Source organism: Anopheles maculipalpis, chromosome 3RL, assembly GCF_943734695.1.
Source record: "Anopheles maculipalpis chromosome 3RL, idAnoMacuDA_375_x, whole genome shotgun sequence".
Taxonomy (NCBI): domain Eukaryota; kingdom Metazoa; phylum Arthropoda; class Insecta; order Diptera; family Culicidae; genus Anopheles; species Anopheles maculipalpis.
The window spans coordinates 82,239,985-82,255,310 of record NC_064872.1 but is presented as its reverse complement, the minus strand read 5'-3'; the positions used below and the strand labels follow the sequence as shown (position 1 = coordinate 82,255,310).

At 42.9% G+C, this 15,326-nt stretch overlaps 2 protein-coding genes across 2 annotated transcripts in view; one reads left to right on the top strand and one right to left on the bottom strand.

Moving 5' to 3' along the window:
* The window catches only part of LOC126562334 (serine protease inhibitor 2-like), a 388,794-nt gene that overhangs the window by 362,851 nt on the left and 10,617 nt on the right, over nt 1–15,326 (top strand). The window lies entirely within an intron of this gene.
* On the bottom strand, nt 227–12,700 carry LOC126563620 (uncharacterized). Its single transcript, XM_050220265.1, has 8 exons — nt 12,582–12,700; nt 9,563–9,593; nt 9,115–9,194; nt 7,485–7,629; nt 5,818–6,197; nt 5,366–5,518; nt 4,310–4,492; nt 227–691 (listed from the first exon to the last, which is right to left on the bottom strand). The coding sequence occupies exons 1-8, from the start codon at nt 12,660–12,662 to the stop codon at nt 227–229; spliced, it is 1,518 nt and encodes a 505-aa protein (XP_050076222.1). The 5' UTR covers nt 12,663–12,700.

Below are 15,326 nucleotides of genomic sequence, written 5' to 3'. Positions count from 1 at the left end.
AACCTCCGATGTGCTCCCTCTCCACTGACGTGGTCCTGGTTTTTTTGTTTAGCATCACCTTGTGATGCAACAAACAAGGGATCCTATACGACCGACCTGTTCAACCTTGCCCGGAAGCGGAAGTACGCCAATTGCATTTCCGCATTGAATTTGAACCCTGCGCATCGATTGCAGCTTTTTTTTCCCCCAACGACGGACTCACACTGCGTTTCCCGGGCACAGTTTATTATGTTCGATGAACCCGCTTCAGCAGCTCGCCACTACCGTCTGCCGCAATCGAGCTGGCACCGTTCCAGCCAGCGAACGCATCGAGCTGCTGTCGGCGGTGCGGACCACGATGCACCAGTCGCCGATGCACCGCCGAACGATGGTGGTGGCCCGCATGTTTGTGAACCGCGCTGCGACCACCCGCCCGGCTACCATCGTAGTAGTCGACGGGATCATTGTTGTCGACGGTTGGATCGCTTCCACCCGGGTGATCCGCACCGGTCACGTCCGGGATGCGACGTGCCTGGCCGTGCTCCAATCGATATGCGGTGCTGTTGCTTTCCGGCCCGGCCATCGATCCCGCTGTGACGGTCGGCAGCGGTGAATGGTCGGATGAGCTCAATCGCCGTTGCTGTTGCTGCTGCTGCTTCTCGGACGCTCTGCTGGGATGGCCCACTGACTTTCGTGGACGACAGTTTTTACTCTGGCGCGGGAGAGAAAAATAAAGCGAAAGAATTGCAAATTCAACGTTCGTAACCAGGCAAATGTAAGTGTACAAAAACTACTACTTCCAGCGGAAGTGTTTTTGACCGTTTTTGATGATATGATGGTTTTGACGGGGGAAAATGTTGAGGACAAACGAGCGTGAGAGGAAAGGGCTTATTGCATTCGGGAAGTAAGAGACGAAATTAATTGCATTTCTCTTAAGCAGGTTCTAAACGAAACTGTCTTTGCTGACGGAAGGGAATGCGTTGTTAACATAGAATAGCGGTTGTTTAAGTATTTAACAGAAAAGTTGAATACTTTCTCTTTCAACACAGTTTATTTTCAAGTTGTTTGACAAAGACCTGAATTGGCTCTAGTTTTCATGCCATGAAGTAGTTAGAAATGTAAATAATCAACAAAAACTATATGTTTTTAGGTAAACTTCTTGTAAAAAATCATTCCTGTTTATAACGCAGTCAACACAAGCGGCGTCGAAAATACGGCGTAGAGCCGTCACACTAAATTAAATAAATAAAATAAATAAACAAAAGGGGAGAGTATCCACTAACATCCCAAATAACTAACATCCCTTGAAATTTTCCGATGCACGTTTCGGGAAATATTATTCAAACTTGCAGCCGTTTTCATAATTTTTATAATACTAAATATTGCTTTATTTGTATCAATATTTCATCGTTAAAAAATTGATTGAATTGACTACAATATATTGACTGCAAATTAAAAATTTTAAAAGTTTCCTAGTATCTAATATAAGTATCTAATAAAATTTTTGGTTCATTCATAACATAATTTCACCATTCCTATGATTGTTATGATTGTTTGTGTAGGAAAATTATGAATCCTCGAAATAATGTAAAACAATTTCATCGACTTTCTGTGATAATGTGATGTAAGCAAGACAAGGTAAAAAAGGTTTGAATTATTGCTCAACAACAAGCATAACCAATGGAGTTAATTTTTATTCATAAGGAACAATCGAGCCGCATTGCCAGTCCATGGAACATAATGTAACATGTATTTACTCTAATGTTGTACCATTCTCCAAACCAAACTTCTCTTTTCTGAGAATGATAAACTAAATTCCACCAGAAGAGTTATAAATTATTCAACCTGTTTAGCAATGAATTCATTTTCGTTTCATATTGTTCTGGCGGCTCGGGAGGACCGTTTTCAACAAAACTATCTATGCACACTGACAGGTATGCTAAATCGTAGTTTCATATTGTACCGACCGTGCACAAAATCCCTGCCAAAAAAGTGTCTGTTAACAAGCCCACAGCACAATACGTCAGCTCATAATACCTGTGCGAGGTAGATGACAAGAGGTCGGTAGGTACACAGTTCCAGCAGCTTCAACGAGTCGCATTCCCCCCCCCCGGTCCTGGACTATCATTAGTCAAAAGAGATATTATTTACACGTAAATTCCATAAACTCTACTACACAACGAGTCACGAGGTCTCCCGCTACACCATTCGGTACCACGCCACAACCAAAAACACTCGGCGAACGGGCTGTAAACTTACACCGAAATGTGCGATTACATCACCGTGCACAAATCTCTCTAGCCCCATTACTGGAGAAATGCTAGAGATTCTCGCTTGTCACTCACGATGATTGATAACAAAGCGACCCGCCTGTAATCGTTGTGACATTTTCTACCCTCTGTGTTACCTCCTCTGTGCTGGAAAGCTCCGGCATGATGAGGGTTCTCGTGAGTGGGGAGACTTTCGTAGCCGTATCATACCGTGCTCGATGAAGTCCTTGTGACATATAGCGCTCATTCGACACATCTTTCGTGTTTCATTTTTTGCTCCAACTTGATACATTGGAACCTTAAAAACAATTTACCATCTTCTGGGGGCCTCTGGGGGTTGTTTTCCGGCAATAGAAAATGGCAGCAAGAAAAGCTCACACTCCAACGTACACAACTTACGATAACGATACGAGTCGTGTGTACGGTGGGGGATACACTATATACTTTTGGGGATACGTGTGCAGTTACCCATTTGTAAGCACCTACCAGACGTTTATCACAGCTTTACGCCTGAAGGTAGGCAACCGTTTTTCGGAAACCAATTTTCTCACTCCACCAGCTGCTGCACACAACAGACACAGGCACCGAAACGGTACCAACCTCTCGGCAGCAACGTGCTGTTCAACCCGGTGTACGACAGCACTGGGTGTGGGTGTGCCGATTTCAGACACCACCATAACCGTTATCGTTCGATTTTATTTATCTTTCTTGCATCGAATCGAACCTCTTAATGACATCCTTATTACCAGCAACCGCCGTTTCCGATGCCAGCGTGTATGCCCGCGGTCACAATACGATACAGTGCGGCACCGAGCGGTCGGTAGGTGATTGGAAAGTGTTATGGAAATTGTTTTGATTGCGCAAATGGAGCAGCAAGCGAGTAGGCTCCACCAAACGTGCTGGTGGAAGATGTTGTTGCGGCTTGCGGTTTGTACGTATCGTGGCAAAAGGTAAATATGTTCACTGGTTGAATACATTCTATTGATTCGTGTGTCGTGTGGAGGCGGCACGGAACGGCAGAAGAAGTTCTACCCACAACAACATCGACACACCAAACGCTTTACAATTGCGAACAGCAAGCCCGATATCGAATTGCGCTTCGTTTGTCGGCGATGATTATGATGATGTTGCCTAGGCTAAGGGTTGGGCTTTTTCCAGGACCCGACACCCTGCTCTGGTCTTTCTATAAAACCAACAAAAACATCATGGCGTACGCTTGCCCGACACAACCACAGTAAAGCCTCCGGCCTTAATGATCCATTTCATCTGTGCGTTCAATTTCTTCGCTTACTGTGACGCTGCTGCGTGCTAAGTGGTGCACTCGTCGTGGCGTCTTATCCGTTCTCGACATAAGGGTTATCCTTTGAACTTTCCTCCCAGTGCTGCTTCGTTTGTCGCAGTGCCAATGTAACACTGGTTTGGCTCAAGGGCTTCGGGACTTATCTAAAAGAGACCTGGCTACCACCATCGAGAGCAATCAAGATGTCTCTTACCGTCCAGCGAACAAAACCACAAAACCCGAAATGCAAAAAATAAACGACACCACCTAAAAGACTCCATGCCCACCGAGAGCTGGCTACTCTCGAGGTAATGTGTTCTCCGCAAACTTTGCATGAACCAAATGGACATCAGCAGTGGACGCATGGATACAGCACACTTTGTCCCGGAAATGAACCAATTTATTTTAATACATTGTGGTATGCCGGTCTTTTGCAATCGGGCGCACTCCATCCCGGAACGGAAGCCATGCCGTGTTGGTGAAACTATCCGGCCACGTGATGGTGTAATTTGTCGTTGCTCGTTGTAACCGAAGCCAGGTGGACAGTGAGACAGCCCGACCGTAGCACCCGGCTCGTCACTACCGAATAGATCAAAGCAAGGCCAGAATACCTTTTGCCCGGTTCATTTCCGGTTAGTTCTTGAGTTCAGCTGAGCGGACAAATACGGCCGTGAATGCAGGGATTTGCATGGAAGCGGTGGGAAAAATAAAACTTTCATGGGCTCTCATGGACACTCGAGCGTCACTCCAGAGTCCAGAGTTCTAACCCCGCTCTACTTACCTTTGGACCGCATTCACACTTTAGCACCCACTGTACGTCGACAAACTTGTTTTCGATGTGAATCTGGCGGGACTGTAGCATCTCCTGGTCGAGCGGATCGATCGACGCACTGTCCCACAAGTCGTACCCGTGCTCGATGAAATCGAACGGATCGCCAGAGTTCAAAGGGCACAGTAATTCAACCTGTCGAATACGGGGAAAATAAACACCAAATGAGTATGCTGAGAACATCAGATTAGCGGCTGCGTGTGGCTGTTAATGTCGCAAATGAGCTGCAATCGAAGCCGGCCGGCTGTGACACTTTGAACATGCAATTAAAATGTGGCTTCTAGTGGACAATAAATGGAGTGCTAGAAACGGTTTCGTTGTGCATTAACTGTCAAATGTGTTTTTATATTAATTGGTTAATAATTTTTATTGAGACCAATCAGTCTTGTTTAGGTTTGTTCTAATCCTAGATGACAATTGGAAAAATGTCCCAAAAGGTCCAAAAAGGTGTATCAAACAGCTCCTTACAAAGGTGCCAGTGCAGTATGACGAGTTATAACAGCTTTTCTAGGAACAATCATTGCTGGAAGTCAATTAAGTGTAATAATTACTATTTAATTTTAATCAACAACTCTGATTTCTCAAGTGGAATTTATAATAGAAAAGAAGTGCTGGGCCTTTCTTCCATAAAGGTCAATGGATCTTGGTTATTTCTCGATTGCTGATGTTGTCTTCCGAACTGTATACCTTCAGGCGCTTTCGGCCCTACACAACAATTACTTGGTAATCTTGTGATAAACAGCGAAAAAGCTACTAATTAAACCGTTTCCAAAAAAAAGCACAAATATGTAAACCAAACAATCTTCCACCACATACTTTAACTTTCCTGAACGAGACTATGAAACAACTATTTACTATCAATTAAACAACGCTCGAGGGACGCTTTCGTGTGCCAACATTATTACTAATGATGATGTGAGCAGCTTGTAACACACATACACATATTTACAAATAATGATATCGATTACGTACCGCCACGGTTTCCCATTCACCACCACCAAAACTTACCTTAATAGTAGTGGTTATTGAAGGCACACAACACATGCTGGAATCCTGGCACAGGCTGCAGGATTTTGGTCGATAAAGCTTCCGCGAAACGCACGGACCTAGCCTGAGCCGGGAGGAAGCCGTTCGCTGAATGCTTCGGCACTCGTGACCCTTCTGCCGTCACGATAATTGCGGCAAGACGGCATGTGTGTGAGAGAGAGAAAGCAGAAGAGGAGTCACCCAGGATCGAGCGGATCGAAAGTCATTAGATAATTATTCATCCGTATTGCCCGCACCGGCTAATACCCCCAAAACGGGGCACAACTTTCCCGGGAACCACTAAACGCGGAATTCGAGCTTAATGAGCCGATGGAAGATTATCTTCCGAATAGCACCAGGACACGCCAGATTTGAAAGATGTTCTACTGCCTTGTCCATGGTCTCAATGCCCACCCTCCCCAGCAGCTACTTACCCGTCTTCGATGTTCGTTTTCACTGAGCAAAGAAACACTGTTGGGACCGTAGCTGCCACTTCTATCACCATCGTACAGTCGTTGTTTGCGGCTAGTAATACTGCGACGATCGGCATCCCGCACAGCAGGACCATCCTCCTCCGGGCGGCCACCATTGCCCGCTTCCAGCTCGACGACCTGCTTACCCTCGGGCGTGTAGTCACCGGCGTAGTAGTAATTATTGCTCTGGCGGTTGCACCGATGATTCTCGCACAGCCGTATCGTGCTGAGCTTCTGGCAGCCAGGCGTTGTGGTGATGTTTCTGGTCGACGTCCCAATACCGCAACTCTGCGAGCACGGTGACCACAGCGTGGTGGACGAGTTGTAACAGGTCGCATTCACTGCAATGGGAACCCGGAAATCAGGACAAACGGTGTAACGGATTCTGTGACCATGGGCAATAGGGATGTGTGCACGGTCCGGTTTTTTTTTTTTTGTTTCCTTGCCGTGTGTCAAAATTTTTTCACAATTTTCCAACTGCATGTGCTTCTCGAATGCACCGGAACGGGCTTAACCCGTTACCTGAGTTCAGAGATAAACCACACTGCATGAACAGAATCGCTACCGTCACGATGCTGCTTCACTGGTTCGAAACCACATAAAGTACACCAAAAATGTATAACCAAATTAAGCCATATGAGCAACAACGACAAAGAAAAAGCTTCCCAACCCAAAACAGATACATCTCACTCGCGTAAAACGAACCTTTCCTAGAGATGCAAGGCAGAAAAAAAACCAACCAAACGAACAAAACCCCGATTGCGCCACAATCAGACGACACAATACGGAAAACAACCGAAATTAATGATGCTTCGTGTACAGCGCATCGGAGCATCCAGATAAAGGAACCATTTTGGGAGGCAAGTGACATCCTTTTTCGAGCAAACATTCAACGGAAAAGGAAGCGCAAAGAAGCGTACCGAAATGTCCGAGCGACGTCAGTAAATCACTAGGAGTGCCGGTCGGGAAGCGATGATGGTTAGCCGGAGCGTTGTAAGATAGTGGAGAACGATATGTGGCGTACTCATTCTCATACCGAACCTGTGCAATTGGGTTCGGTAAATCCGGTAAATCATGGTCCGAAAGGAAAATATGAACATCTGCATAAGCAAATTTCACGAAGAATTCAAGAATAGAGCTGTCTTGCTAATCTCAATTTCTCTAAAAATATGTTTTCAGGAGTTGTTTTATTCAAGCATCATCTCTAAAGCTTTCCTGCTTTGAAGAATTTTTGAGGAAGAAAATATTCAACATTTTAACTGTATAAAATATTCTTTAACTGTCTTCTCTACTTCCACTAAAACCTAGTTTTACGTCGGCCATTTCGTGTACGCGTTTATATAAAGGGCTTAGACTTGTTTGCTAATGATGCGAATGGCCACAGATAGTGCGAATGACGGAATGCGAATGACACAAAGACTTTTGAAATTTAAAGTCTAGCACTCAATATTCTGAGGTGAGCGTTGCCCTTGATCTGTCAGATTGTATAACAAAAATTTGTAATTTCTGAGCCAGAAGCTGCAATAATCCATCTTCTGATGGAAATATCTATTTCCTCCTTTATTTGTTATATATTTTACAATTTATAAGTTCAGAGAAACAACTATCAACTATTTAACTATCCTTACCATCAGTTGCAGGCTGCTCGCAGAGCCACACTCGGCAACAATGATCCGGCAGCTCCACCAGCTTCGGCGCAATGCAAATGGAGGTGTCGATAGGTGGTGGCAGATTCTCGTGTGGACACAGCGTCGAGCAAGCATGACGGCCGTTCTATAACATTAAGTACAACAGAAAAACAATGAAAAAGGATCCTTCAAAGGGACAAAAATGATCGGATTATGTAGCTTTGCCTTCCCTGCCTTTTTTGATGCTGGAGCTATAATACTTACAGCCCCGTAACAGCTGTATCGTAAAATTTGTAATTCAATCCGACACAAACAAAAAATTAACGTCCGGATTTCCAGCCATTTCAACAAACTTGAAAAATATCAAAGATCAATCAGTTAGATTCAATAGACATCGCAATAAAAAAAAACCAACACAAAAGCACCCAAGGACGCGAACATAAAGCGAAATAAATTATCGTCCATTCGCGAGATAAGGCGAAAAAATTGTGTGAATGAAAGAATTCCCCGGCATCAGATCAAATATTGACTATCAAGTAATTGGTGTTCCCTAGCGCTAGAGGATGAATGGAAGATGAAAAAAAAAGAAATCCAGCCACTCTCACCAAGCACGAATGGAAACGATATCCCTTTGGCACCATTCTTTGCGAAGAAAAAAAAGTAGGCCTAAATTTAAACTCGCCTTCACCGCGTTCAATCGTATTTACATTGCAACGGTCACACCCGCGCCCAACCTTACAGAAAACTTTGTTTGATTAGACAACAAACAGTTCGACGGTCGTGAAACCGAATTTTCCTCCAACGTCGAAACGTCGGTGGCTTTTGCCTGTGCCACAGCACCACCATGTTCAATTTGACACGCTCCTGTGGGATGGTCTTGATTGAATTTGGAGCAAAATTACCGAAACGATACCGGAGATCAGATTGACCAGCCCGGGTGACTGTGCGTCCCCCTCTCTCGGGGGAGGAGCAGCAAGAAAATCTCCAACATGGACGACAAAATTTGATGATCTGATACCTGAGAGATTTCTTTCCTTTCGGTAAGCTGGTACGGATACCAACGAACAAACTGTTGCGACTAAAGTAAACATACCTTCGAGTTGTTTTCTTGTTTTGCTTTCGTTCTCCTTTCTTTCCTGGGACGCGGAAAACGAGAACCCAAAGGATAAAGGATCTTTACGAAGCATTTGAAAAAAAAAATGATACCTTTTCCCTGGTTCGGAACGCTGCTAAATGTAATTATCGCATTGGCATCGCAGGTGGACAGTTAATTACAGACTTGTGAAACATTGACCCACAAAGCATCTAACGAGCTGCGATGCTCATCCCTGTGCTGTGTCAATCGTTTTGATTTCGGGAAAAATCCGGCATCCATAATCTGGACTCTTTTTTTTTGTGCTAAAATTGATCAATGACGTGAGAATGAAAATTCAAAGCCCTGTTTTTGTTTCATCTTGGTTTAAGCTTGGGTATCTCAGCAATTCTGAACATTGTTACGAGCAAAATTCAATCCCTTCGTTCCTAGCGGTTTCCAATACTCGAATGGTTCGTGGAAGCTTGATCGACTACTTCAAACCATTATTTTGCTGCATGCTGATGATTCCCGGTAGCTCAAAGCGTAGCCACTTACCTGACAGACGCACTGTGTACGGCAATCGAGCTTGAACGTTTCGCCGTGATAGTACGTCCCATTTCCTACCGTGCAACTATCTGCAAAAGAGGGAAAATCAATATAGTGCTACACTGTTTGCGGTACGGTCATCGTGCACATAAATGAAACACGGAGACGTATCGTATGGTCGACCGTACTGCGCAAATATCTATGCGATAAAGCGATTCGAAGAAAACACGGCCAATTCCGAGAGCAACAATTTTGCTATCGCTGCTGTGCGTTATAAGACGATTGAAATGGGATCCGATCCATACGGGCAATTCATCTTGAGTAAATGGTTTCTTTATGATCGTTAAAATGATTAAACTACTTTGTTTGTAAATTAAATTTTGCGGAATTATCTCCGTGCACGAGTGTTTCCTCGAGTCCGGGAAATAATAGTTTCTGTTCACGAATGATTACTTACCATAATTTACTCCTATTTGTGGGTCGTAGATCTTCCAGGGTATGCAATAGACAAGAAAAATACATTAGAAATCAATAGAGTTGATTGATATAATATTAACCAAATAATACATTCGAAAGCCACAGACTGTAACGAACGTAGCAATCCTTAAGAGCCGTTGTTTTTTTTTTTCAAAGAATACTATAAAGGATGAGATGGAGCAATACAAAGTATCAGATAGAGCCACCCCTATATTTGCGTGATCCACTGCAGGTAGCGGTTTATTAAATAAACATTTGTCATCCCCAAGTCAAGCGGACATCGGATCATCGGCAGAGGGCCAAACCATGAAAACAATGGATTGCATTTTCAATGCCCTGATATCGTCCTTGTGCTACGTAATCCAATCAGAGTTAACGAGCCGTACGGCGCAGCAAAAGTTCTCGGTTGGACCGAATCTTTCCCTCCGATAGCACCGTATAATCACCCTTAAAGCGGTAAATATTCAATAATCTATATTGAACCGTAAGTTTTCTAACCACTTTCGACTACCTACCGCAAACGAAAGCCATACTCTTCCTAGCCCGGTGCAACATGTACGACCATGTTGGATGGTGACTTTGAATCGGTAACTTCTGCCCTGAATATCGTTTGAAGCAAAACTGGAATAAGCGAAGAGATTCTCTCTCTTCACAAAAAAAAGAAGGAGCTCGTCTTTCCACATTTCCACCCATCAGAAGCGCCACAAGCGCCTCATAGTCTAGCAGGAAATGAACGTCATCGTCAGTGTCCTTTGTAAACCTCTGCTCAGTGTGGTTGACTTTGAAAAAAAAAACGAGTATGAAAAAGTTTGCAAAAAAAAAAAAAATTCCTCTTAGCCGCAATCTCCGGAAACCTTTCGCAGTGTTCCGGGCATCGTAAAATTTTAAATTTACTTCCTGGCCATCTCAATAACTTTCACTTCTCTTCATGAAATCTGCCAACCGCTTCATGAGCTCTGGATGAACTGAACAAACGAACAGCAAGAAGAAGAAAAAGAACACCAATCTCTGGACAACGCAATGTCGCCCTGCATATAAGCGGAAACTATGGCCGGCAGCAAAAGTGACATATTTACGCCAATTTCCGACCATTGAAGCAAAGAACTGCTGGATCATGGAGCTCCTAGTGCCTACCGATAGAACAAAGTTTGGCATCGTGTGTAACCACAAATTGGAAGTTGACTTTTTTGTGTGTGTTCGTTCTTGGTTCTACAAAGTGCAAAAAAAAAGTAAAAACTGTATGCTCAAGACAAATGAACAATCTCGTACGAAAACTTTAACATCTAACCTTTTGTACCAAGAAGCCATTCTTTCTTGTCTGCAGGATTAAAGTTCACCTAGAGAGCATTAGAGGAACCTACCGGCGCGATCCATCCTCCCTCTGCAAGAGCATTTTGCGTTGATTTGCGACCAAACATTCAAGCTAATGGTGCACAATTTACGGTGGTCAATGGGGCGATACTTTATTGAATAGTGTCCCGTACATTCGAGCGTTCGATCGGTTCGCTTCCGTCTCGAGATGGTGCTAGGCTCGATAACAACAACGTACGATCTCACTCTAACGCTCTAACGTTGTACGAAACAGGGGGAAATCTTCAGGTGTCATCTAACGGACACCGTATTAATGTGACTTTGTGTAAAGTGAGCCTCTTCATTAGACGTAGACTCTTCTGCTTTATAGGCAACGTAGAAGAAAAGCGTACTATTAGATGCTTCTTTTTAGATTCAAAAGTTACGAAGCGTAAAGATGTTGCTGGGTGTACATGTTTACGCTCGTCAGGCATATAAAGTTTGGGCATTATTTTGCTTTGGCTGGTAATTGACATTTATTGCTTAAAGTTTTAATAAACGCTTTTCTTTTCGACGATCCAGTGGTTTTCAATTGGATTCATGTGAGTGTGAACTCATGTCAAAAAGGCACTTTGATGTTAGAGAACGGCCCGGGTTGGATTTGAGGGATTAAGTACTGCCATGTGTTGTCCGTCGCCAGCCTTTACAACTGATCCGGACAAAGTCCTCATACTAATTATTAAGATTTTTTCCATTCGTGATTGATATTGAGTTAGAATAATGTTTCAGATATGATGCTGAGCATGGCGCTGAAGCCCCTTCTTCTACTGATCATTTGGACTATTATTGCCAAAGACTCACTAACGTAACTAACCTAGTTGTCCTTTTCATGCTTTAGACCAATGCTTCTTCTTAGCTTAACGACTTACTAGGCCACGCCGGCCATGAAATGGCTTACCAGACTATCTGATAACTACGTACTTGGATGTTCAGTCCAGAAATAAATATCGTACCTGTTTTTTGGTCGAAAGAATCAACACAATAATGAGTGAATATTAGAGACAAGTATCTAAGGACTGTATTTTAAAAAACAATCACTCAAAGCAGCATCAATTAAATTTTTAACATAATTTCGATTATGATAATTCATGATTTTGCCAATCAACTACCATCCTTCCATTAAGAGTGTCGAATGGAAGGCCTTAACTTGACATATCTTGTTGAGGCAAGAGAGAAAAGACAGTAGGGTTAAATTATAAAGCAGCGATCGGAATGAGATCACCAGACCAGATGGGCTTCAGACATCAGAAACGCATTTAGAATTTTGTCCTGACCATCTCTTCGGATGACAGACTGTTCAGCAACAAGCGAAATTAAGTCAAAGAATATTCGAGTTCCCTGAGCAAATCATTTTTGGCTTGCAGTTGGCACTACAAAGAAAAAATATCTGATAAGTTTTGGGAGAGGAAATGTTGTAATCAATTTTTTACAACGTGAACATCAACAATTTTTGGAGCATTCATACTAGAAGCTTCTGATATCGATTTTCAAGAATATTAGCTGCTTGTTTTTCTTTTATTATAATTATTCAAAAGTATAGAAAAATATAAAAGAAGAAGCATAACAATATTAACAAGAACAGAGCTGCTTAAAATGGTCAACTCTTTCATATTCATCACGAAATAATTGATTCCATCTGCTCCACTTACCTGATTATTCGTATTGATAGAAAAGGCGGTTATGTCTAAAAGTCCTCCCAGCAAAACACCGACCCAACTGTACAGCCACATGATGATGCTCTCTGCAAATGTAAAAAAAAAAAACCACGAAAGGGATATTGATAAATGAAAAAAATATGCATTAATATTAAAACACACGGAAACCACCACACCCCCTGGTTTTTGGCCTCTTTTGTACCCTTTAGGCAATTGGTCCCTAATTTTCCATTACACGCCAACACACACACACACCCATTAAATGCACAACACCCATTACACCGATACACCGTTTTTCGATTTATCATACCGAAGGCCCTCACGGACAGGTATTTGCCTACCTGCACCCCACGAAGGAGCGTAATGTGTAGAAGAAAAAAAATGTAAATAACGAAGACACAGAAAAATGAGCACAAAAACTCCTCACAAATTCGAATACCTTCGGGCTACTACTGCTAGTACTGGTGCCCAAACTCCTGCTTTGAATATGTATTTTTATTCCGTTAACCAATTTCATGCAGATTATTTCTTTGCTAGCGAGCGTTGCACAGCTGGCACCATCCTCTCTTGGGGTTGGCGCGTTGACGGTAGCTTTTCTCAGCCCATTTATTTTGCCAATCCCTTCCGAAAAACGATGGCACCCTGTGCGTAGCAAAACCGAGGCGGCGATACGCGGGTTTTGGAAAATCTCCCACGAGCAATACCCGGCTAACCGTTACTCACCGGGAGCAAGGTGAAGAAAAGAACTTCAGTAACGAGATTTTTTTAATGAGTTCTAAAAGTTTTGCCATTGCCGCCATTGGGGCTGGGGATTCGGTGGATCGGTTTCGGTAAGCAGGGTTGGCTATTGTTGATGTTGTTGATTGCTGGAAAGTTGCAGAAATTGTTGTTCGCTTCTTCTTTTGCGTACTTTTCGCATTTACTCGATAGCGAAAGGGACAAAGATTGCCGCTTTACCAACGGTGTTGCAGATGCACACTGTTACAATTTACTCCCTGTATTTGTATGATTATGTGTGAAGTGATTTTCCATTTGCCAGTATCAATAGCGTGAAACTTTCTCGTGTCGAGCACGAGGGAGAGCTTTTATATTATTCAAAAGTTTCACTTAGTGAAAAATTGTTATCCCTCGTCCTTCGTGGAAAGCGCAGATTCACACGCAGGAACAACAAGGGCTCGTTGTAAAAAAGAAGAGGACGACATCCTGCCACACTTTGCCATTCTGCTCGTGCTGAGAGCTGCTCAATGTGAACGTGAACTGTCGCGTGCAAGATTTACTCACACCTTGATTGAATGAAATGGAGATTTTCCATGCAGAGAAAAACCGTTCCGGGAGGGGACAATTTTCCGATGCTCGATTTCAGCATTTTCTTCGGTCTGCCTCATTTGTATTCAAGCCGAACCACCGAAAACACTGCAGACCTGCAAGGCCTTCATCATGTTTCGCATAAAAATACCTGCCCTTGTAAAAATTCCCCAATCTACTACTCGGTGCCAGCCACCCAAAGTTCACCATCCACCGTCTACTACCCGGTTTTCCAACACCACTCTTGAACGCGTATATTTTGGGCACACTTTTAGCGTGCTCTCGATTTGGTCCCATCGTATTGATTCGAGAATTGAACAACTTTTCCACCGAAAGGTGTACGGAGACTGATTTGATTTGCAGCAAACAGCTTAAATGGTGAGAAAACATAAAACGACGCGACGAACGAAAAATCACAAGAAACTGAGCGCTCTTAAAGCTACGATTCGTGACGATCATTTGCGCAACTCTGCAAACTCGACCCACCAAACCTCTCCCGTTTTAAACGGTTTTAAAGGTGAGGAAATTTTCCACCATTTCGAAGCTTTTTGTTTCCCGTTCAAGGGTATTTGTTCACCACTAAAGTTTGTGGCGCTTGTAAATAGAGTGTCAAGCAGAACGAAACATAGAGAGAAGGAGAGGGAGAGTGAAAGCGTAAAAGTTAGTCATTTCCCCGGTGAAGACAAGGCAGGTGAACAGGCTGAAACACTTGCTGCCGACTGAACGGCAGCAAGCATTTGTTTGCTTAAGTTCGTACTGTTTACTCTTCCAAGGATTCGGACCGATTTTTTGTTGTTGCTTCAGTTTTTTTTTTTTTTTGGTAATTTTTTAAGGGCGTGATGAAGATCAATTAGCCCTCAAAGTGGTCATTTTAAACGAAGGTGATGAAAATTTCGCTTTTGTGCTTCAAACTGTAACGGTGAGGTTTTTTAAATATTCATGTCCTCAGGGCGAGGGCAATTGAAGTAAAGTATAAATTGGCAAACAGAGGTGAAGATTCCGGTGGAGGAATTGGCACGAATCTTTAAGCAAATTTTAGCAAAATTTTCGATAACACACTACTTTCGTTCAAATAATATTGAAGTCTGTCTGATAATTAGGACATGCTCTCAAGATAGGACTCGATATTGCCTGGTTCTTTGAAGTTGTAAAATTTCTTGATTGGTTTAACTTATCCTTCATATACCATATACTTTCTTACGATATTTTTCATATTAATTGTTTTGCTCCAGTTGCTTGAACTGACCGTTTTGCTATACCTATCATAAGTGTTATTTTACAAACACAACTCATACAAATAAATAGTAGTTTTTGCAAAAATAATAGTTGCACATTTCAAAACAGCAACTTGTAGATAAGCTTTACAGTCTATGAGCCTCAAACTTTCCCACAACAACCGATCAGTGTTTATTTATTCTATCCATATTGAAGCCA

What these genes read in the sequence shown, in the direction of transcription:
- LOC126563620 (XM_050220265.1), bottom strand. Translation starts at nt 12,662, where the DNA reads ATGTGGCTGTACAGTTGGGTCGGTGTTTTGCTGGGAGGACTTTTAGAC. An exon ending in GTACACAGTGCGTCTGTCAG is followed by an intron (nt 7,630 to 9,114) that starts GTAAGTGGCTAC and finishes TTAATGTTATAG; the next exon opens with AACGGCCGTCATGCTTGCTC. An exon ending in AAAACGAACATCGAAGACGG is followed by an intron (nt 5,519 to 5,817) that starts GTAAGTAGCTGC and finishes TCGTGACGGCAG; the next exon opens with AAGGGTCACGAGTGCCGAAG.